Source organism: Lontra canadensis, unplaced genomic scaffold (genome assembly GCF_010015895.1).
Source record: "Lontra canadensis isolate GAN:19392208 unplaced genomic scaffold, GSC_riverotter_1.0 scaffold28, whole genome shotgun sequence".
Lineage (NCBI taxonomy): Eukaryota > Metazoa > Chordata > Mammalia > Carnivora > Mustelidae > Lontra > Lontra canadensis.
Genome location: NW_022631022.1, coordinates 1,062,490 through 1,087,106, shown reverse-complemented (window position 1 = coordinate 1,087,106; position 24,617 = coordinate 1,062,490). Strand labels below are relative to the sequence as shown.

The window sequence follows — 24,617 nt, the reverse complement described above, 5'->3', positions numbered from 1 at the left end:
TCATACTCCATTGATGACACAGACTCCACAAAAGATTCTGCCCTCATGGAACCTACCCACTTTTTATGGGGTCTCTGTGGCACAGCGCATTTTCCAAAGTTGGTTGCAGCAATACCTCCCTTTCCAAATGCTCTTCTGTGACGTGACCTTGCTTTTCCTCCATCAAGAGGCAGAATCAAATTCTCTTCCCCCTTGAACCTGGGCTGGTCGTAATGACTTGCTGGATCAATAGAATATGGCAAAATTATATCCAGGACTTTGGGGGCTAGGTCAAGGCAGTCTCAAAGTTCCTGTGGGGGCCTCCTGGAAAACTCTCGGGATGCTCCCTCTCCAAGCCCGGCTGCTACACCACGAGAAAACTGAGCCAGATGGCCACGTGTGGGTGCTCAGGTCGCAAGCACACACTGAGCTCCCAGCCAACAGCCCGAGACAACTGCCAGCCTCGTGAGGGTGCCATTTTGACGTCCAGTCCAGTCAACGCCTCCAATGACAAGAGCCCCAGCTGACACACCAGACTACACCCATAGGAGAGAACCCAGAGAGAACGGATCAGCTGAGCCCAGTTGACCCTGAACGTGGGAGGGATTAATGTCTCAAGGTATGGAATTCCGTGGAGGTTTGTTATACAGCAATGTAGAACTAGAACAGTTATCTAAGATTTAAGTACATTATCATTATTTCTATTTTATTAGGACTTTTTAAAAAATTATTATTTTTTTTTACCGAGCAAATTCGATGCCAAATGCCGTCCGGGTCTCCGTTCCTCCTCTCTGTTCAATGTGGCTGGCAGCTTCCACCACATCTCTTACAGACCTGTAGTCATTGAGGTGAAATTCATGTACGACGTCTTCTCCGTATTGGACAACTCCAACCTGTGAGAGAGGGGAGAGGACTACAGAACACTCTGACCCTGAAAGCTGGGGTGCTGGCGGTGAGGGTCTCCGGATTCATCCCTCTGTCTGTGACTCCTGGGGAGTGTGGAGGGTGAGAAACCTTCCTGAGGGAGAGTCATTGGGAAGGGAAGTTGTTCTGTAGAGTCCTGTAGAGCTCTGGGAATGGAGGGGTGGCTGGGTGAGGAGAATGGAAGGTGCCTCTCCAGAGGGAAGACTGTGAGGTGGGATCGAGCCCCGTTTCGGGCTCCATGCGCATGGAACCATACTTGGGATTCTCTTTCTCTCCTTCTCCTCCTGCCCCTCCTAGCTTGTGCACGCTCTCTCTTTCTTAAAAATTAAAAAAAAAAACCAACAAAGAAAAATAAAGAAAGGCCCAACAGGTTATGTTTCTCGCTTGAGCATAGGATTGAAGCCTAAAATATTAGGAGCAGCATGACTGGAGGCCCATGACATTTTTTCACCAAATGCTGGAACCAAGGTTCCTAAAAACTTGGAAGAGAACCTTTTATCCCTAAGGTTGATAAGGTATAGACAATATTAATAGCCTCAAAACAAACAAACAAACAAACAAACAAAAAAACCCTTTAAAGGCCTATAGTAGGACTAGAATGATAAAATCTTCCTGTCAGACGGGCCCCAAGTTCATCTGGTGCCTTTTTAAGGACAGACTTTCATGCACGATACCCTAAAAATGATCTTCCTGTTATGGGCAAGTCATTACTTCTTGAGAAAACCCACTCCCTTTTTAACAGTTCTGAATGTTATAAAATAATTTCCTAGAGTGACTCGAAATCTGCCACCTTGTACCCTCTATATGTTAGTCCTCACTTGGCCGGCCAAAACAGCACAGAATAAATCTACCCCCTCTTTCGCCAGGCGGTGTTTTGGACATGTGCTGACGGCTATGCCCTCCCTCTTCTGCTTAGTCTTCTTTCAGGATCCGTGTGTCTAATTCTCCCCTGTGTCTCACTCAGCAGGGACCCACTCAACCTTTCCTGCCTTCCTCCTTACTCTCTCTCTAGGAAAGGTCTCTCTTAATAGGGAGAATCAATGCCAAAAGACAGGTTTGACCTGTGAAGCGGAGCCTCCCCTGAAATATTCCCAGAGATGGGCATTCTGAGCTGCAGGGCCTGGGCACTTAAAGCTAGCTGGCAGGTGCAAAGATTCTCCTCCGCGCCCCAGGCCAGCCTATGGGGAGCCCTGGTCAGAGGAGGAGGGAGACACTCACCTGGATCTGCCCAGGGCCAATGTAGAATTTCTTTAGGATGTTGATGAGGAAATGCTGAACCTCCACCCAGGGGTAGATGCTGTTGGAACCGTCGAGGACAATGACGATGTCCATGTAGGTCTGGCACCCTGGGAAGTAGGGACACAGTCATGGCTGCCCACTAACTCTGTGCTTTCAGGCTCTGATTCCCCAGGTGCATGTCCAGGGAACAATAGAAGAAGGACCCTGTCACATGTACAGATTTCCTGGGCTGGGGAGCTGTAATTGTTTGCGCTAGTCGTTTATTTGATTATCATGAATGCTGAGCCCAGGAATTCCTGGCTCTTCTCATCCTCTCTGTGCTGGGCTGTGAACCAAGCTTAAATCCAGCCTACCATCAGCTGGCTAATTCTTCTGAGGCAGCCGTCCTGCCCAGACCAGGAGCTCACAGTCGTTGGTTTTACTGTAATGGGCAGGCTGCGTTTACTGCTTTCAGCCCAAATGAATGAGTTTTATGTTTTAGGAGAACGGTAAAGGGTGATGGCTTAGGATGAGGGATCTGGCATCAGACTGTTTGATTCCTGGTTTTGCCGGGCACTAGTTGTGTGACTGTGGGCAAATCACCTAACATCTCAGTGCCTGTTATCTGTCATGTAAAAACAGGTGCGGTGATAGGAGAGGGTTGCCATGAGGAATCAAGGAGCTGAGGCTTTTAAAGGCTGAGCACAAAGTCAGTGCTCAAAAAATCTTAGCAGATCCTCTTATATTAAAAAATGTTTTATTGAGGCGCCGCTTCCCCCTCTCCAACTCCCTCTGCTGTGTTCCCTCTTTCACTGTGTTTCTCTCTCTGTCAAATAAATAAATAAAATCTTATTAAATAAATAAATAGGGATGCCTGGGTGGCTCAGTTGGTTAAGCGGCTGCCTTCAGCTCAGGTCATGATCCCAGCATCTTGGCCTCCTTGCTCAGCAGGGAGCCTGCTTCTCCCTCTGCCTCTGCCTGCCACTCTGTCTGCCTATGCTCACTCTCTCTCTCTCTCTCTCTGACAAATAAATAAATGAAATCTTTAAAAAAAATACAACTTTTAATTTTTTTTTAAGATTTTATTGATTTGACAGACAGAGATCACAAGTAGACACAGAGGCAGGCAGAGAGAGATGAGGAAGCAGGCTCCCTGCTGAGCAGAGAGCCCAATGTGGGGCTCGATCCCAGGACCCTGGGATCATGACCTGAGCCGAAAGCAGAGGCTTTAACCCACTGAGCCACCTGGGCGCCCCTTCTTTATATGTTTTAATATGAATACTGAGTTAAAATAAAAATAAAATTAAAAAAATAAATATCAATAAAATAAAAATCAACAAAGAAACACTGGTACTATAACAAATGCAAAAAGCTTCCTTTAAAATCTAAGTAACTTATTTCTATTGGTGAGTGGTTGCAGTTACTTTGAAATTGATGGCCCAATATGATAGGATAGATACATACTATATTAGATTATATCATATCGAAATATTGGGTACCTGTTGATTTCTACTGGAGAATCTTCATGCTATTGTAAAGTCTACTTTATGGCAACATGGCAGGAGGCTTCTGAGTGCTAACCATTCCAGTAACTCCTGCATCCTGAAGGGCTGGAGTCAGGGCTCACCAGAGACGAAAGGTGGCGGCTTTGAATTCGGACACTCTCACTCCACCTGCCACTGTGGGCAGCGCATGATGGCCCATTTCTTCTGGGCTCCCAGAGCCGGACAGCTTTGTCCTTTTCCAGTCTGGTTTAGCTTAATGCCTGTGGCCATCTGTGTGGTATGGGCGGCCATGGACTTGACAGAGACAGAAACTCCTTATTTAGGGGGAATTCCTAATCTAGGGGTAGGAACCAGGTTTCTTTGATTTTTAAGCCATCTTTATTATTAGAATGCATTTCTTATTGCTGATTCTTGTGATTTCACCTTTTTTTTTTTTTTTTTTGAAGCATCTTGGGAAGAACTTTGAGTTAGAGCTGGGGTTCCTAAGCAGGATGGAACACACACTCTGGTGAACACACATACACACATTCTCACTCACTCAGGCGTATGCACACCCTGGGGCTTGTTCCAGACCTAGAGTTAGAGCCTCCGGTGGGCAGTGCCCTGGGATCTGAGTCGGATAAACTCCCAGCACACTGACAGGCCGGTAGATGGTCATTTGTTGGCCTGGGGTGAGGTTCCCCATTCACACTTCATGTGACCGGACTTGCCAGCCACAGCTCTGCCTTTCCTTTGGCCACTTTGTGAGCACAGAATCAACACCTCTTCCTTACCCTTAAAAGGACCACTCTGCAGCCCCTGCTGTGCTGATGCTTCCTCCCCACCCTCCCCCAGCCCCCAAGCACCGTCTTTCCATCTCTGATTGGGCCACGTTGTTTGGAGGGAGGCTGCTGCTTGCCAGAGGTGCTAATCCCCTCACCCTCAATAAACTGGGTTAGCAGCTGCTTGGGGGATGGTATTCAGCCCAGAGGAAATAGTGAGGCTCAGAGCCAAGTAGTCTGGGCTTGCAGGAGACAAAGTCTGAACATTATTCCTCCAGATTTTCTTGGCGGATGGGGAGTGAGTGGGAGGTTTTGTGTTCCATGAGGCTCTGGGCAAGTTGGGTAGAGCTTCCTGATATCCAGGAACACCAGTTAGAGGGGACCGTTACCAGGGATATTTCAGAGCCTTCCATGACTAACTGTCGGCCACGCAGCATGGGTCTGCAGATTTGAAGCTACTTACTTTGGAGGGCTGGGGCCACCGTCTTGGAGAACCTGAAGTTGGAGTTGACTCTCGAACACATTCCTGTGGTGTAGTAGGAACTCCCACACTCGTGAGACCAGAGGGGGCTGCAGGCCTGCGAAGCACAGTGAAGACCCCTAGTCAGGTGGTGGGGGGCAGGGGGCATCTCCAGAGGGTCCAGGCCTAACAGCCTTTGGCTGAGCTCAACCTCCATAACCCCGGACAGACATCCTTTATTTGAGGATTGGTACTTGAAGGATTTAGAGAGTTTTCTGGAGTCTAACTGAATTCTTTCTTGCTCTAATGTTTTCTAGTTCCCTTGGTTTCAGATGGAATGGAGAAAAACGAATGGTAGAGTCCTCCTTTGTTGTATTTTTCAAGGGTCCCATTCTCTATCCCATCATCTAGAGTTGTGACTCTCCTTCACTCTTCCTGCCCACCCCACCCACCACACAGCATCACCCATGGGAGTGGACCCTTCAAGGTCACTAGAAGAGCCTCTCTGTCTGAAGAGGTCTCCTGAAGGTCTTTACTGGGAAAACTTCCAGGACTGGGTCCCAACAACATGCCCATCCATTTTACTGGGGAAAGAAAAAAGAATGTTTCTGCTCCTTCTCTGAAATTTGCTACCAAACACATTGATGTCAGCTTCTCATTTAAAGACTGAGTGATGAGTCCCCTCAGGGTCAGGGTCATTAAAAAAAAAAAAAAAGCCTGGCCCCATGCCTCCATTTTTGTCCTGCTGCCAGGAAACCCGGGATTAAATTTTGTGCTGTAATTTCCTTTGGTTTGGAAAAATAATTATTCCATTTCTAATTCCTTTCTTTAATCAGCTTTCTTTTTTCAGCCAGACTTTAAGGGTTTTGTTTTATCTCTGTCCTTTATTGAAGCTCCAGTAAAATTTTTTCTGGAAGTAGAGGGGAGAATAAAGGAGGGTGGATGATGGATGTGCAGTAAATTTTTTCTGGAAGTAGAAGGGAGAATAAAGGAGGATGGATGATGGATGTTAGCTGGAGGGATAGACAGATAGATGATGATGGATGGATGGAGAGATGGATAGATGACGGATGGATAGATGGGTGGGTATAGACTGGATGGATAGTTGGACAGATGATGGATGGATGAGTGGGTGGGTAGAAGGATGGAGGATGGATGGGTGGCTAGACTGATAGATGGTAGCTGGATGGATAGGTGGATAGATGATAGTTGGATGAGTGGGTGAATGAATGACGGAAATGGGATGGATGGATGGATGATGGATAATGGATGATGGATGGGTATAGGAAGGGATGGACGGAAGGATGAGCGAATGGATGGATGAACAGATGAATGGAGAGATAAACAATTGGTTGGGGGATGGGCTGATGAGTGAATGGATGAATGGATGGGTTAATAAGTGAATGAAAGTTGCCATTTGTAAACCAGGGACTTAACCCACCCACAGAAGCCCCAGAGGGTGCGTCACACCCTCCTTCTTGGGCCTTCATCCGCCTCGTGAAGTAGATGAAATCAATTTGGTAGGAACATGATAAGGAGCCTCAGAAGGAAAAGGGAGTAGCAACAAAGCCCCTGACAGGTCTGTGTGTGGACAAGACCCAGTGTCCTGTGTACCCTTGGTTGAGATGGTGAAGGGATGTGGGCTGACCACATCCGAGGTACCTCTGAACTTTCCCTGGCAGACCCACTCTGCTCTCCACAGCCCCTGAGCATCCCACTCATCTTGTTGTTCTGGTGTCTGGTGCTCCACACCCTGAATGTCCCATCTGTTTACAGAAACGTATTGTTGGACAAGAACAGAGAGCGACACAAGCCCTCCCATCTTAAAACGAGTGGGTCATTTTATTGGGCTTTCTGGGGTAATGTTTCTCTGAAATGCTCTTCTGTAGCTGTTTCTAGAACTATCTGTCCCAGCAGGATCCTGTTTTGAATCTCCAGCATTGCCCAACCCATGATGGCAAGGAGCAGCAGTGCCTGCCACGAGGCCACCCACCCTTGCTGACTGTGTGCAAAGTTGGGGAGCACTTGCCTGGGCAGGGTGCAGGGACCTCTGATGACTGGCCTTCCTGCCCCAACATCAGGTTTACACTACTCATTGGCTTATCAGCTCTCCCCCCACCAGAACGGAAGCTCCAGCGGGCAGGTGCTCTGTTGACTGCTGAACCCCGTGGCCGGCATTGGGCTCAGCACATAGCTGCCTCTTCAGCACAGGTACCTTCTCTTCTTTCTTCCCTGCTAAGACCCTTGTCTCTTCTCAAAAAACAAATCAAAAACCTCCCCCAAGAAGCCTTCCCATCTAAACCTGTGCAGTCTGGGGGGCCCGTTGTTCTGTATCTCTTCCCCAAGTTGTCATAAATCCGTGTTCTCTCATTTATGGCTTCCCTTCAGACACTTCCTAGGGTGTGTGGTGTGTCCTGGTTCTTTGAGCGAACCTGGAGCAGAGATTCGGCCCCCTGCCTCAAAAATTTGGCTCTCCAGAAGGAGGGCTGAACCCCCTTCACACTGCTGGCCATCTTGCTTCCTGTTCCTTTCAGGCTGTCCATCCCACATCCCAAGGTATGCACACAAAGAGCTCAGTATGGTCTCTTGCCAGGGCTGTCCCTCTCAAAAGCTGAGGGCATGCTGGCAGAATGGTACAGGCAGGAATCAGAGGCAGAGCTGTTCCCTGAGCGTGTGGACAGAGTGAGAGTGTATAAGGAGAGAGTAACACCCCCTGCCTCTCCTGGCCCCAAGCAGAGGGTCTTGGGGATGGGTAAGAGGGGCAGGGATGTGGAGAGAGGGTGAGGTGGGTGGCTCTTACCAGGAAGCTGTTGTCCTTGGGGTTGGTGGCCAGGCTTAGGCCGAGGCGCATGTTGTCCTTCCGCTCAGACACGTTGGATAGAGTGACCCTTCCTGGGGTGGAAGGAGAAACTTAGCCAGGAGCCCTGTACCCCCCAGCCCAGAGCCTGCTGCTGCTGTCAGCCCCAAGGTGTGCCTGTCCAGGGTCAGGGCCAGAAGGAGCCCTCCCTGATTCTCCCTGCCCCTCTGGAGCCCTTGTTCGCCTGCACGTCCAGGCAGCCCTTCATGCTATCCTAAGGTCTTGCCCAGACATGGTCCTATTATTTCCTCACAATTCCCTGTGAGATGAAGAAACTGAGTCTCAGAGAGGCCAAGCAACCTGCTCAAGGTCACACAGTAAGCACTCGCTGAGCATTGCCCAGTCCAGCGTTTCCCTCCAGACATCTGACCGGTCCCTAGCATTCCTCATGTGTCCCGTCCTGCCTCTTCCAGAGCACCCGACTTAGGCTGGCTTCCTCTGGGCAGCGTGCCCTCCACATTTTCCTTCAAGCCAGTCTGCCATCAAAACTTAGCAGTCCATGTCCTCCTCGTGACCTATCTGTTCATCTGATAAATGGACATGCGATAACCGATTCTCTCACGGGGCAGCAAGAGCTCTCTACAGATGTGTGAGGTCTTGCAAGAATGTCGTTCTGTGGTGGGCTGCCAAGAGAGCTGATTAGGAGCCGGACTACCAGCAGCCAACTGAGTGTTGGGACTGGGCTGGGGCACATTAGAATTGCTCAAAAAATTCTGTGAAGGTCTGACGAAATCATCGCACCAGGCTGCTGAAGGGAAGGAGACAAGCTTGACCTCCCCAGTGCTGATGTGTCGATGGATGTGTGTTGGGGTGTACACATGTGTGTGGGCATGTGGCAGGGGGTAGAGTTTTGGGGGGAAGTGAGCTGGGCATTTCTTTAAATGGAGAGCAGGTCAATCTTCCCGTACTGTGAAGCGCGAGCAGATGCCTTCCCTGTCAACTTCCAAGGACTTGGGTGACCTCCACTGAGAACAGTTCGCATTTAGCTTTGGTGGAGGCTGTCAGTTTGACGAGGGGGGCCTGGAGCTGGGCATTAGCAGAGGCTGGAGCTTCGACGCCTCACTGTGCTGTGGGCAGGGGGTGGGGCAGCTGCGTTGGCTGTTTTTTCTTTCTGGGTTCCCTCAGTTGGTAGTAAGACTCCTTTTGAAATCCAGCCCCTCTTGGCTGGAGATTGTGAGTGACTGGGATTGTTTTGTTTTGTCTGTCCAGAGAAGCCGGAGAGAAAAGAACAGTAATAACCCTGTGTTTTCATAATGCCTATATCATTTACAACGTACTACCCACATTGCCCTCCCAGGACCCCCTCTTGGTCTTGGGAGGCCCAGGAGTCAACATTTCCATTTCACAGATGAGAAAATGGAGATGCAGAGAAGGTTAGTGACTTCTTCTAGGAGGTCAATTGCTGGTAGATGAGAGAGTGGGGACTTTAGTCCAGGCTATGCACCATTCCTTCCCAAGCTGTCCTGTCTGATGGCAGGGCAGTGGTGGCAGTGGGGTGGCAGAGAGAAATCTGGAGAGGAAGCTCTAAGCAAGCCCTGACTGGGCAACCTCCACCCTTCAGCAGCTTGGGGAGTTCTGCCCTCCGCTGTGTCAGGGTCACGCCCCCACCCCACCCCACCTCACCTCACCTCACCCCACCTTACCTCACCTCACCTCACCTCACCTTACCCCACCCCACCTCACTCCACCACAGCTCACTTCACCTCACCTCACCTCACCCCATCTAACCTCACCTCACTTCCCCTCAGCTCACCTCACCCATCTAACCTCACCTCAGCTTACCTCACCTCACCTCACCTCACCTCACCATGCACCATCTAATTCCCCCTGGTCTCAGTCACCAAAGTCCTTAGTCAGACTGCTGACCTGGAAGTAGATGAGCATGGTAGGGGAGACTCGAGCTCACACCCTGTTGTGTACAGGCCTTGTGGACTTGGGGTAATCATTACCCTCTTTTTGATTCAGTCTGCCCCTCTGTGAGCAGGAGAGACTAGTATCTTTCTTGGTTGGTCTGTTTTCTTTCTTTTTTTTTTTTTTTTAAGATTTTATTTATTTATTTGACAGACGGAGATCACAAGTAGGCAGAGGCAGGCAGAGAGAGAGGAGGAAGCAGGCTCCCTGCTGAGCAGAGAGCCCGATGCGGGGCTCAATTCCAGAACCCTGGGATCACGAGCTGAACCAAAGACAGAGGCTTTAACCCACTGAGCCACCCAGGTGCCCCTTGGTTGGTCTGTTTGAGGACTGTGGGGCACAAGTGCTTCCTCACATGGAGTCTGCCTTCCAGAATCACATCCTCTGCCTGAGCCTCTGCCCTTCATGAAACCCCTGACTTCAACCAGGTGTCGGGAAGATAGCACCAGTGACAGGCTTTTTCACACTGAGTTGTGAATTTCTGCCACCCATTTAGCCTTCCCTGGAGAGAGAAGAAAGAACATTCCTGGCTTGGCGAGGCTCACAGCCTGGAAAAGCCATAGGAAAACCCAGGAGTCAGGTTTCCCAGCCTTGCGTTTTCCACTGTGGGGATAAACCGACAGATGGTCTTCCTGCCCTACACTTTCTCCTCAGTGGGAGGGAAAGAAACACTCTTCAAATGAAGGGCTTCCTGATCAGTTCTTTTCCTCTGCCCTGACTCACTTTGCTGCCCACTACCTCCCAGCATATGCCCCAGTTCGGGAATGTTTTCCAGGGTCTGAGGGCTTCATGGCTCTCACTGCCAGCAGGCGCTCCTCCTCCTTTGGAAGGAAATAGGATCCACACTGGAAATCAGAGCAGTAGAGGAAATTAAATGATGAGTTCACATGTCTATGTCCCCACCTGGATCAGGAGCTTCTCTCAGTGGCCTTAGTCCTGAGCCCAGTGCTTATACCTGCCGCCCGCTTCCTTGCTCCCTCTGAACCAGCTACATGGCCCCTCTTTCTGCCCTCCAACAGAGTAAGCTCATTCCCACCTCAGGGCCTTTGCATGTGCTCTCCCACTGCCTGGCATGCTCTGGCCCCACCTGACTCCTTGCCATCAGACTTTTGCTTGAATGTTACCTACTTAAAGAGGCCTCCCCTGACCACCTTGCTAAAGTACAATCTGCTCCCCACTTCCTCCCCACCCAGTCTCTCTTCTCATAGCACTGGGGTTGATCACACAACATTTACCCTCACCTATAGCATTATGCCTGTCTATCTCTACCTGCTTTCTAGTTTATCTGCTTGCTTACTGTCCTCTCCCAGCAGAGCCCTTGGCTTCTTGTGCCCTGCTGTATCCCCCAGCACTAGGATAGTGCCTGGCACATACTAGGCTCTTAGTTAAGTTTGGGAACCTATTAGACCTGGAATGGATCCTAGGGTCTTCGAGTCCACCCTCCTCACTTCACACATGAGTGAACAGAGGCTCAGAGAGAGGATGTGAGCTCCCTATGGACACACAGCAAAGAAACTGTCCAGCTGGAAGAAGACACCCAGCTTGACTTGTTCCAGAAGACTGTGCCTTCAGGGTGGTGATGACTGGGTTCTGTGAGCCACCAATGAGGCTCCCACCTCCCCCTAGACTGTTTCCTTACTGAAGTCTGGGCCCCGGCTGTGCTGGGATTTGAACTTCCCACCCACAGTGCTGACGCAGATGTGGACAGCGGGAGTGTCCATGTGATGGGACAGCTGGCCGCCCTGGGGATCTGGGTTCTTGGGCTTTCTCTTTGATGCCGACCTTTCCGTTCATCTGCTTATCTCTTGAAGCTCTGCTGCCTCCCCAACCAGGCTCCGCCAGCTTCATCTCTCCAGGGAGCCCCACCACGCGGCTGCTGGAGGGCAGAGGTGGCCTTCCTAGAAGGCAGGGAGGCCAAGGGTCCTGGCTCTGGGGCAAGGCTGAGACAGCAGCATCCCAGCCCAAATGGAGATTTCGCTCCCTTTGGAAAGCACGTGATGGCCCAGCCATGGTCGGGTGTTTAGCACAAGGTGGAAGTGTGTCAGACGGTTAGCGTGTACGTTTTCACAGATGCCCAGGTATGTGCACACACACACTTGCACCCACAGATTCTGCGGAGCTCTTGGGTGAGGACAGGGCCTTTATTTCCAGAAAGGCCGTGCTGCTCACTGACTGCGGGGTGGCAGTGGGCTGCCTGGATTGGAACCCCGGCCTCACTACTGCTTAGCTAGTGACTCTCGACAGGTCCCCTCACCTCTCCCTGCTGCCATTCCCTCCTTTGTTACCTAAAATCTTGAATGGTCGTGGAGGGGATTAAATGAGTCAAAATCTCTAAAAATGCTTAAACTAGTGCCTGGCACATGGCTAACATTATAAAAGATATATGAATATTAGCCATTGTTATTGCTTCAAAACTGGAAAGAAGACAGGGAATGTTTTTTTCCTGCTGGGAGAGAAAGCCTCACATTCACGGGCAGTGGAGGAATTGGAAAGAGCAACAGAGGCCGAGGTTTGAATCCTGGCTGGCCCCAGACAAGCTGGTGTGACTCTGGGAAAGTGGCTTCCTCTCTCTGGCCTCGGCTTGCTCATCTGTCGAATGGGGGCAGCGACCCCAGGGTGGCTGGGAGAAGCCAGCATGACTGTGGGCACAGATGCACTTTAAAGCAGGTCCTGCCCTAGATGGCGGTTGGCCTCACTGTGGGGAGACCAGAGGCTCACGTTACCCAGGTTGAGCTTGGTGCAGTTCCCGTGGGTCACCGGACACTTGTACACATCTCCTGTCTTCTGGTGGCCATTGGTTTCCAATGGAGCACCCACGACCAGCCTGGGAAGGAAAAGAAGACATGTAAAGATGTTGGAGGAGGGGCTTCTTGGCTTCTTCCTGGCAGAGGATGGAACAGGGAGGGTGGTACTGAGGGGAAGATGGGGTAAGGAAGGCAGGAGGAAATCCTGAGGGGCAGCTGTGTGCAGACCTTCCAGCTCAGACATTTGTTTCCCAGAGAGAGGGATGCCGGGCATTCGGTATGAAGTCATGGGGCCTGTGACCTACTCCAGGCCCTTGCCAGGATCTAGAGATACAGAGATGAAGACTATATGGGCCCTGCTGCAAACGAGATGGAAGTTAGTCCCTGGGAGAAGAGAGCAGGGCAGACATCATGGAGGAGGTGTGCTTGGGCTGGGTCTTAACGGATGTTTATGAGTTTGTCAAATAAAGGGACGGTGGTAATGGTGGTCATTCAGGCAGAGGAATGATGGTTTTGGAGCCAGAGTCTTGGCCAAGTGTTATGACTTGTGGAGGGCCTCATTCCTCACCATACGTGACAGTCTTTCCGCTGGGGACCCAAGGACTGGGGCATGGTGCCTAGTGGTCACTCATGGCTGCCTCCAGAGCCATGAGTGAATGACTAAATCTTTGCACAAGGTGGGCAAGGCCCTCAGCTGGGGCTTCTGCCTTGAGCTTATGCCTTTGTGACCTTACTTGGAAAGAGGGTCTTAGCAGTTATAATAAGGGATCTTGAAACGAAGTTATTCTAGATAACACAGGTGGCCCTAAGTCCAATGACTGGGTGTCCTCGTAGGCTAAACACAGAAGAGACCCAGAGAGAGATGAAGACCGTGTACAGATGGAAGCAGAGCTAGGAGGGACTCAGCCACAAAACAAGGAATGCTGAGCCAAATGGAAGTTAAGAGAGGCAAGGAAAGAGTCTCTCCTAGATCCTGCAGGGGAACACAGCCTGGCCCACACTTTGATTTTAGATGCCTGGAACCCTCTGGGCCTCCAGTGCTGCTCTCAGCCAGCGACCACCTCCTCTGCTCAGGCCTGACTCAAGAATGAAGCCCTGGCAGGGACAGAAGGTGCCAGAGCTCACAGCGCCCTAGAGGCCTCCCAGGCCCTAAGGCACAGGCAGCAGACAACAGTGGAGCTTGGGGAGCAGGGACAGGGGAGACAGTGGGACATAAAGACCTCTCTGGATGCCTGCTTTCCCCATAGCTCCCCATCCCTGGTGACACTGCCCAAAGAAGCCATCGTGTCTTCTGACTTCTGATGGCTGAGAGGGGACAGACTTGGAGGTTCAGGCTACCTGGGACTCCAGTGGCTTCCTGTGGTCCAATTCCCCCGGACCCAACTCTGGTCCACTTCTCACTGCTGTCAGGGAAGCACAATAGGTCTGAAGGAGAAGGTTAACAGAGCTCTGTTTGAAATTAGAGTTTATGAAATAAGAGCTGAGCTTTCTCCCCTGGGAACCAGATAATGACAGATTCTAAATATATCCTCTAATTAAGCCTGCCTATTTTTGACCAGCAGGAATTAATTGGACCCATAAAATCTGTTTGTCTAGACGACGTGATTTTTGGCTACTTAATTCTGTGAGTGATTGTGTGGTCAAGGCTGTTGCATTCTTTCTAGCAAGGGGGTTGGGGAGAGAGAGGGAGAGACAGAGATACACAGAGAGACAGAGAGGGAGGGAAGGAAGGAAAGAGAGAGGTAGAGAGTGAGTGAGGGAGGGAGAGAGAGAGAGAGACAGGGAGGGAGTGAAGGAAAGAGAGCCAGGGATGGAGGGATGAAAGAAGGAGGGAGGGAGGAAACGAAGGATGGAGAGAGAGAGGGAAGGATGGCCAGAGGGAGAGAGAAACAGAGAGAAAGAGAGAGGGAGGGAGAGCAGGAGGGAGGGAGCTATCTATCAGTAAGTGAGGCCTGGGCTCTGGGTTTGCTTTTCTGGCTGCTCCAGTTTTCAAGGTCAACCTGATATGTGACTCAGACTTCCCTCCAGGGCCCCACCACCTGATAGTGAGTGCTTGCTGGAAAGAGTGACTTTGAGGAATACCTCGGAGGGCGCCTCCGGGAGAACTAGGCTCAGCACACTCTACATCAGAAAACCCAGGGCCATCTGCTAGACAAGCTATCTCCATGTGTCTTCTAGAAAACACCCCAGCATCCTGACAAGGCAGATCCTCACAACTCTGCCCATTTTATGGATTGGAACTTTGAGGCCTCTGTTGGGGGCCTATTGGGTAAAGCTCCCAGTACAGGGAGAGGCCTTTGGGTTGAGATTGTAGGGGCTCATCTGGACTCTAGCTTGCTGTGTGGTCTTGAAGGTCATTGAACTTTCCAGACCATGGTTTTCTTGGCTGTGAAATGGGGTTAACAATCCCCATACTATCTCTGTGCGAAGTCACAGATGTCAAAAGTCCTCAAGAAATAGAGGTGCTACATTGAAGTAACCTATGCAGAAAGACTAAGGTCATGGGCCAACCCCTACATCGCATGTCCATTCTCCAGACCTCATTTCCCTGGAGGGACACTGGCATCTCAAGAGGTGATGGGACAGGGTATACTGTCCCCATATTACAGATGCAGAAGATGAGACCCCCAGGAGGGAGGCTGACCCAGACCCCCCAGTTTGTCTATGGCAGAGCTGGGACCAATTCTCCTGGGACAGCTTTGTCTGTGTTGTCCCAAATATTTCTTTGCCATGCAGTGAGGGCCTGGGTCAGCCTTCTTTACCACTCTCGAGGCTTGGCGTTACGTGTGCCTGTCAGGCTTGAGGTTTTGAGGATATGATTCAATCTCACTGTGAGGGGGTAACTGCCCAAGCCCAGGGAAAATGTTTGCGTCACCACCGAGACCAGCCAAATGGCTTCTGGGTCTGGCAGCCCTGGCCGTCCCCTTATATAGCCATCTGCAGCCTCGGGCCTGCTGTGTCTCTGGGGGCAGGACACCAATCCCTGTGGTGTGGGCACCAGACGGGAAGACAAACCCCAAAGGTCATGGCGAGCATCGGGCCCTTTCCATACGCAGTGTGCTGTGACTCATTGGCTGTGGGCTCCCAGCATTCTTCTGGGAGCCGGGCTGCTGCAGATGGGAGAACTGGAGGCAGGCTTCGGCCCCAGCCCTGGCAGACACCTCCCTGGTGGCTGTCCTCTAGAGAAGCAGGGCCTTGCCAAGGGAGGAGCTCCCCAGAAAGAGGGCCACCTGAGGAAGGCAGGTGTGGTGGCCCCGCTGGGGGTGGGGCTCCTTGGCTCCCAGCAGGTCACAGGCTAAGACGGGGCCCTGGCTCTGTAACTCACACCCTCTCCAACAGGGCCCCCTGGGAGCTCATCCTGACCTCCCCTTATCCTTGGCTCCATCCTTCAAGGCAATTTCAATCTCTGAACCTTTTCAAATGCATGTTCCTATCAGAAAAAAAGGTAACATGTACCTCCAGTGTGTATAAATTTACATGTCAATTACACCTGTGTGAAACTGTTAGTCTGTATCTTAAAGATCAGTAATGTTTTTTTTTTCAGATAAAATATAAATTTAAACAGAACTTGAATTATTTTATTTCTGTGCCCCAAGTATACTGTCCTGCCCATGCCCGGTGGTGTGCACATCCTACCCCGGACACCATCGTTCCAGCAAAATTTTCATTTGAGTTCGGCAAAATTCCCACCTACTCCAGGAAGCCCTCCCTGATTACCCCCAGGCTTTCTCACATGAACTAGTATGTAATCCCTGCTGCCTGCTGCAGGAGGGATTTCAGTGTCATAATTCCTTGAGGGCTGACATGTCCTCGTCTGGCCTTGCTGCCAGGACTAGCACTGGGTGGTGGCCTGGAAGGCCCTCAGTAAAGAGGTATCTATCGGCTGATCTGACATTCTGGCTGATGGTCCAGAGCTGCAGTAGCAGTTTCAGGAGCTTTCAGCTTTGCCTCTGACCTAAGAGGAGCCCCAAGTTCAGTGCCCAGAAAAAGTGTTACTGAGAAATGGAGTATTTTCTGTGCAAAGGAGTGACCCACCTTCCATTTAGTCAGTGTTGCTTGCTTCCTTGGTTCCCATGTCTCTCTTCCCACAGTCCTCATTTTTGCTCGGGGATCCAGGGAATCTAGCTCCATTCCCAGTTCTAAGGACTGAGCACATACCTCAGGCAAGGCCAAGTTTATCCCCTGCTGCAGTGATTAAGTCAGTGTCATCCTTATCAGAGTGAATCTCAGGACTTCTGCTTGGGACTCAGGGACCAAAGTAGTTCCTTTTCTCCAGATGCCATATGTAGATGTAAGCCATGGAACTGCCAGCAGCCACCTTGTGGCAATGAGAGTTGTGAGCTGATGCATGGAAAGGAGGAGGGCTGAGAGAAGCATTAAGAGAAGGGGCTGAAGTCCTGATGATACTGTAAGCCCCTGGATCAAACTCTACCTGAAGCTAGGTTTGCTGCTGGACTTTTCAGATATATAAGCAATAACTACTTTTTACCATATAAGCCTGTTTGGGTTGAGTTTGCAGATATTTGTAACCACAGACATCTAACTACAGTGTGTAAGGCCAAAAAACCCACATAGTTAAAATTACCCATAGAAATTCCATATATTGCCATGCTATAAGAGGAACCTGACATCCAAGACCAATGAGAGAGGAGCAGATTCCTACCCCTCAGTTCATGCTCCATCTGGGGCATATCCTTACTTTGTCATGGTTGGTGGGTGGATTCACAGACACCATGTATATTATTTCTCTGGTGGTTTAGCTGAATGCTTAAAACCGTTCCCTGACCCACTCTTGTTGGAACAGAAATTCTTTTGTTCTATGTGCATCACACTTACAACAACTACTTAGATAGGGAGACCCGCACTCCAGGTGTTTCTGGTTACCTGGTAACTGGCCTGGCAGGCCATCAGACCTGAGAGGAAACCAAGAGGTTCCTTGGGTCAGCCTCACGACCTAACAGTGAGTCATCAGAAGCCAGATCAGGGAAGTTCTGTATCTGAGGTCTCAGAGCAGACAGTGGCAGAGCTGGACTGGTATATGGCATCCTGGTTCCCAGGGCAATGGTCCCCCAAAGCATGGAGGGTGGAAAGCATGGGGACAAGGGCTGGGGCTCTAGGTGCAGCTCAGCCTTTTACTGGCTGGGTCTGGGGAGGTAGGTGTGAACAGCTTAGCTCCCCAACAGATGGAGTCAGCAGAAACCATGGGCACAAAAAGGCCATCAGAGGCTTGGGAAAAGAAAGAGGAAACTTCCGAAACTGCATGGGCATGCCCTTGGAGGAGGTGCTGAGCCCCGAGGTCAGAAGAGACGGCTGAGGAAAAAGGCAGGATGGAGGTTTCATCTTCTCCCCGGGCAGCCTCTTTGCCTCTCTCTACAAGACCTGGCCCTCGCATCCTAGGACATCTGACTATCACCGACTATTTTTTTCATTTTAATGAATCCCTTTTGGTGTCGTTGAATTACACTTGATTTTGATCACCAGAACAGCTCTGAGACTGTAAGAACAGTTTGTATCTGAGGCTCAGAAGGTGAGGTGACAAGCCTGTGGGGAGACACTGAGACTCCAAGTCCAGTGCTCTTTCTACCATTGTGAAAGAGTGGCCAGCATGGAGTTCAGAAGGCCCAGCATGGAGAGGGGCTGCCCACCCTGGAGCCAAATGAGCCAGTCCCCCAGGGGCCCTGTGTCCCCTTCTCTCCCAATCACCCCATTCCCTCCCTCACCTGTTCCTCTCTCCCAACACCCTTCCTCCACTCAAACCCACCCAGCTCCTTTGTTCCATTTCTTTCTTGGCTCCATTTTCCTTCCTTGAAATCAGATAGGGGCATCAGGGAGGGGGGTCCACTTAAGGAGCAGAGAGCTCAGGGGAACAAAGGAGAGACTATTCCTTCAGTGAGGTTTTTCCTCTCCCTCTCTCTCCATGGAAAATGTAATCTCTTGCAGCCAACATGAATAGGGTGGCTAATGTGTTTAAGATGGGGCTGGGAAAGTGCTGAGCGCAGCAAACCCTGTGCTGAGGGTGGGGTGTGGAGGGAGAGCCCGCTGGACACCTGCTGGTCTTCCTGGTTTGGTCGGAGGGGCTTGTGGCTCAAAGACCTGACAAGATCTGAACCTCTGGGGGCCAGGAAGATGAAGACCCCTCTGTTTGCCAGCATATCCCTAACTCCCCCTGCTCCTGTGCAACCCCCATCAGAGGTGGGACTCCTTTGTGTGCATTTGAAACACACACATGTACTGTGATGATTAATTTTATTATGTGCCAACTTGACGGGACTATGGGGAGTCCAGATCTTTGGTCAGACATTATTCTGGGTGTATCTGTGAGTGTGTTCTGGGATGAGATGAACATTCAAATCTAAAGACTGAGTAAAGAAGATTGTCCTCCTTCATGTGGGTGGGCCTAGTTCAAACAGTTGAAGGCCTGAAGACAACAAGAGGGCTGACCCTAGTGCCAGTAACAGAGACTCCTTCCTAACAGACTGCCTTGGAACTGGGACATTGCTTTTTCTTCTTTTCAGTCTCAAATGGAAACTTCAGCTCTCCTAGGTCTCCAGCCGGCTGGCCTTCACCCTGTAACTACCCCATCATCTCCTTGGAGCCTCTAGCTTGCTGATGTACCTTGCAGATCTCGGGACTCGCCAGCCTCCATAGTCATGTGAACCAACTCCTTGTAATCTCTTTATAGATATGTGTATGTACACACACACACACATACACACATCCTATGGGTTCTGTTTCTCTGGGGAACCCCAATACAGCTACATAATGCTTGTTATATTCCAAGGGTTTTACATGAATCTGATGCTGTCAGTGATCCACACCTTCATTCATTCAATGAATCGTGAGCGTTTATTGAGCTCCTGCTAATGCGCCAAACGCTGGGGGCACAACAATGCACATGAGGTCATCCTGCCTTTGGGAGCTCTCCAGAGGAGCTCACCCAGTGACACGGGCAGGTTAATAGGTCATGACAACACCGCGGTGGTTCTCACAGTGGTGCCCAGACCAGCAGCATCAGCCTCCCTGGGTGCTGGTTAGAAATGCAACATCTTGCCCCCCCCCAGGCCCCGCCCACCCAAACTCACAGAATCGAAACTAAAAGGGGAAGCCAGCATCTGCGTATTAATAAGCCCTCCAGGGGATGTTGACCCATGTAATCATAATACACAGGGTAACCTGCGACCCTGGCTGGGCTCAAAGCCCCAAATCCATTCTAGTAAAACCCACCCTCTTCACTCTGCCGGCAGAAGCTCTGTATTGGCTCCCTGATGCTCACCTGCTCGTCCCCCCCGCTTTTTTTTTTAAGGTTTTATTTATTTATTCGACAGACAGAGATCACAAGTAGGCAGAGGCAGGCAGAGAGAGAGGAGAAAGCAGGCTCTCTGAGGAACAGAGAGCCTGATCGTCCCCCCTTTTTATCAGGGTGGCTCTGAATGTGGCACAACTGGGTCTGTCACTTAGGGCTCAGCTCCAAGGTCACTTCCCCCAAGAAGCCTTTCCTGACCACCTGCCCCTCCTGTCTCACCACCATGCCTTAACTCTCTTTAGCGCTTCCCCCTCTCTGAAGACGCCGTTGTTTTTTTGTTGTTGTTTTTGTTTTTGTTTTTAAGATTTATTTACTTATTCGAGAGAGAGAGAGCAAGCATGAGTGAAAGAAAGGGGCAGAGGGAGAGAGAGAGAGATAGAGAGATAGAGAGAGAGAATCTCGATCAGACTCTGGGCTTAGCATGGAGCCTGATATGGGGTTCGATCTCACGACAATGAGATCAGGACCTGAGCCCCAACCAAGAGTCGGGCGTTCAACCAACTGAGCTACCTAGGTGTCCTTGAAGATGCTTCCCCTTCCATTCATCATCATCTTCTTTTTTTTTTTTTTTTTTTTGACAGAGAGAGCACAAGCAGGGGGAGCGGTAGGCAGAGGGAGAAGCAGACACCCTGCTGATCAGGGAGCCCCCTGTTCATCATCCTTATCTCCCAGTAAAATGTGAGATGCAAGGGGGTGAGGACCTTGTTGGCCAGGTTTGCATCTCTAGACACCCCAGCACCCACGAGAGTGCCTGGCACAGGTCAGGTCCCCAAAATACAATTGTCAGATGAGTTAGTCAATCACCTGGCTCAGTGGAATGACTGTGATCCCATGGCTGCAATTTGGGACGGCCGACTAGAGGCCCTCTTTGGTCTCCCAAAACCTGTTAATCCAGCCGGGAGAGTGGAACAAGCTCTACTGGAGGAAACAACACCTGAGATAAGGCTGTTAACTGCCCTGGGCTTCAGTGTTCTCTACTGAATGGGACTGAACACACCTGGGCTACTGGGGTTTTGAGGGTGGTGGGTCCCAGACATTGCTGGTCATCAGAGTCACCTGGGGAGTTACCCATGCAGGTTCCTAGGCCTCACCTCCAGAAGGTTCTTGTTCAACCAGGTAGGGGACAGGGCCCAGGAATCTATTCTTAGAAGCTCCCAAGTGTTCAGGCAGGAAGCAGATGTGAGGTCTTGCAGACATGTGTAAAAGCACGTGCGTCCCAGGAATTTTTTACTACATCTGGGGATCATGACCATGGCACCCTTCTTACCTGACCCAGAATGGTCCAGGAATTTTTTTTTTTTAATTTGTTTTGTTTCTTTTGGTCACAAGAAAACACATAAGAAACACCTACTTTAACACATGAGTGATAAATGCTTGTTGTCTGAAGTTCATAGTGAAGAACTGTGCAAAGTATCATATGCAAGGCCTCCCCCTTCCTCTTCACCCAGCTCTCTATAGATAGCCACCGCTAGCAATATGGGTGCAGAAAACCTTCTAGGTATTTATAGAGCAAATTTGGAAAATGGAATATTCTACATATACGGTTATGTAGTGAACTATTTTCACTTAATTATTGCAGTTGAACAATTTTCCATGTCAATATATATTAATGTCACACTTAGACCTGGTCCCTGGCCCCTTGCCCTGGGGCCCACTCTGACCCTTCTCTGATTGTGCCCCCTCCCACGGGGTGAAGAGTCCTAGGGGTCAAAGGGACAGAACACCTAGAGCCGATGACCCCCCCAGCCTGGGGGCCGGGATTCCGAAATCTCCTGTCCAAACAGTTCAGGACAGGCCTCTTCCGTGGATCTGTCTTTCCCATGGTGGATCCTACCACCGACAGGGCTAGCAGAAGAATGGCTGCTCGATGGGGGTATGGACAGAGCTTGGAGGTGCGGCCTTTCATAGCCTTAATGAATAAACAAGGCTCCGCAGGCCTAGCTACGTGGGGCAGTGTAGTCAGTGGGGACAAAACTCATGCCTGTTACTGTGCAGGCGGGTCCTGGAGCCGGCCCCCATCGTCTCGGGCACAGAGCCTGCCTGACAAGCATCATCACAGCTGCTGACTTCATTCACAAGCTTGGCTTTCTGCTTTGTTCCTGGAAACTTCTGGGTCCACCTCAGCTTACATCCAAACAGCATTTTTTCCTAAGTTGCAGCAGAGGGAAGAGTGAGGGAAGGTGACCGCAAAGGACAATCTCAGCCCACTGGAAGGGAAAACAAGAACCTGACCCACTGACCGTGAAGAACGGAGTGGCCCCCTGTGCCATTTAGCTCAGTGCCCCTCCCCTTCACACACCCAGCTGCCAGTCTCTCGGGGCCACTTGTCCTAGTTTTCACCAGACCGGGAGCTCTCCTTCCTACCTCTGTGTGTGCGGTCCCCTAATTCCACACTCTTGAGCCTGCCTCCTTCCATCCACTTGTCAGTGCCTCTTCTTCCAGGATGCCCTCCTTGATCTCTCAGCTGAAAGCTCTCTCTCACTGCCTATGAAGATTTGTTTTTACCCCTCCTGTCTGTTTTTTCTCTCCTTTAGATAATTTGCCTCGAGAGAGCAGAGAGTGAGACCCCAGTCCACCTTTAAGTCTCCCCTTCGATGCTGGTCAAAGTACCTTGAACACGGTCTAGTCTTCATAATTGCTTGTTGAGTGAATATGCAGATGGACAGTTGGAAGACACCGCTCATTTGGCAAAGAAGAGCTGAATCTTCACTCTGCTTCTTAGGGTGCAGGTAGCCAGGACCCCTTCTGCAGCTGGGACACTGACTTTGTAATGCCCTTGACCTGGTTCTCTCCAGGAGGGTGACTGTGGGTTGGTCTCCATTTGAAGAGGGGAGCATAAGGATCCCCCCTTCTCTTTTCAAAATGTCCAATAAACCTGCTTGTTTTTCTAAGCTGCACTCAAGGTTGCTTTCTCCCCCCAGTTCTAGAACAACTCATTCCTCGGAAAATGAAATGTAAACACGTGGATAGTTTGGGGAGATGTTGCTCAGTGGAACGTATGGTTTCAATGTCGTGACAGCTCCTCAGTTCAAACTTGGCCATGGAAGCCGCCATTCTCTGTCCTGTGTAGGCCTGCTTCCTCGGGGTCATGGTCAGGCTGGTGATACCCAAAATGTGACCAGCATACCCAGCCCTGGCTCACGGCACTGCCCCGCAGGCCAGGGGAGGCAATCGCACAAGCACTTATGAGAATCTGGCTGAAGAAGAAATGTCAGAGGCTCTGGGTAGAGGCCGAGGTGCAGATGGGCTACTCCTTAGTCCTACTGAGTCTGCGGCCGTTTCTGCCAGCAGGATTTGGGGAGTGGAGCAAAAGGGGAGAAGAGGCAAAACAACAGATGCCGTTTTTTAGTTTGGGGCTTGTTGTCATGTTTATGGTTAATTCCGATCTGCTCCCAGGCAGGCTTAGTGACCTGGGGGGAAGCCCCTGCCTCTCTGGGCCTGTGTCCTGAAATGACAGCTTGGGCAGATTCAGTGCAAAGAAGGAGTCACTGAACCCATCGTATGAGCTGGGCACTGAGGATGGAAAGCCAAATGGAGCCTAGTCCACACCCTTAATTGGGAGCACGTGGAGACACAAGCCCCTGGTGATTTCAGGGCAGAGGATAGTGCTATCTATCCGAGGGGCCCTGGATGTGGTGGGGATTCAGAGGAAGGGCACTAGCTCAGCCATCTGGGGAGCCTTTTTGGAGCAGGCAGCTGCTAGATAGAGCCTTGCAAGGTGACTAGCCCTCCACGAGGAGGAGTGATCGCCGAGTCCTGATGGGGCCAGGCTGTGCGCGTGCTTCTACTGCACCTGCTGTGGCAAAGGCTCCCATGGGCCAGGGATGGACGCAGAGAGACAGACAAGTGCCTGCCTTCACAGAGCTCAGAGTGAGGTCATTCTCAGCTGTGCTCATGCCATTCATCCCCCTTCTTCCTCCCCACCAGCATCTCCTCAACACCCCAAATTCCCACCCTTCTCCCCTCGCTTGTTCAGAGAACTCTACCTAACGTGACCTGAACTGTGCACAGATGCTTAGAAGCCTACCTGCTGAAGACCATTGCATTTTCCTCCTGATCAGATTAACCCCCTGCCCCTCCCCCCACTTTCCAGAGTCTCTAAATTCTTGCACCTGGCCATGCCTTTGGGTTCAGGAATTGAGGGTCACTCTCAGAGTAAGCCTGGAAAGGAGCTAACCCACGAACCCACGAGAACTCACAGACCCCCTAAATCAGTGGTTCCGGAAACTTGGCTGGGCATCCAACTTGTGTGGGCATGTTTAGAGTATGGATTCCTACCTCCACAGATTCCGATTTGGCAAGTCTTGGACTGGGCTAAGGAATCTGTATTCTTTTCAATACTTTCGCAGGCAATTCTGTTCTGCCAGCTTGAGGAACCCCTGGATTATATTATGAGGTGATTACTAGGCTTTGAGATAATGGAAAACAGGATAATAGGAACTGGGGACAGGATGCCCGGTCATAAAACTGTTAATAAACACTACTTAACAAACATGGACTTTGAAAACACTTTGTATGAACAAGCAAATAAACTAATGCACACACAAATGACGGGGCAGTTGATCATGTGTCTGAGCTTGTGTTAGGTGTTTCCTTGGACATTAACCCAAGTCACCCAGCTGGCTACTGGGCAGCTCCGTGGCCTCATTCTCTCTGGCTCTGGGCACAGGAGGGCGGGACACACAGGCACCAGCCCTGAGTTGCATCAGGGAATTACTGGCTATGCAAAATCCTTCGAAGTACTTTCTGTCTGGTTCAGAGCTCAGATTTATTTCCCTCCTCTCCCTTCTGGATTGTGAGTAATGGCTCTTCTTACAGCATTATTATTGAAGAAGCCATAAGGAAGCACAGAGGCAGCAGACTCCTTGAACCACTGGATGGATAGAATCTGTCATTACATCAACCCCATCATCCTCCCTCTTGGCTTACAAAATCCCTGGCTCAGTGGTTGGGGA

At 50.6% G+C, this 24,617-nt stretch overlaps 1 protein-coding gene across 1 annotated transcript in view; it reads right to left on the bottom strand.

Annotated features, from left to right (window-relative positions):
- Positions 1–24,617, bottom strand: part of ITGA11 (integrin subunit alpha 11) — a 108,927-nt gene that overhangs the window by 46,136 nt on the left and 38,174 nt on the right. The window contains exons 3-7 of the mRNA XM_032864605.1: positions 12,339–12,439; positions 7,648–7,739; positions 4,851–4,965; positions 2,122–2,249; positions 724–872 (exon numbers count right to left, since the gene is read on the bottom strand). Coding sequence (XP_032720496.1) covers positions 724–872; positions 2,122–2,249; positions 4,851–4,965; positions 7,648–7,739; positions 12,339–12,439 — 585 coding nt within the window. The remainder of the gene's footprint in view (positions 1–723; positions 873–2,121; positions 2,250–4,850; positions 4,966–7,647; positions 7,740–12,338; positions 12,440–24,617) is intronic.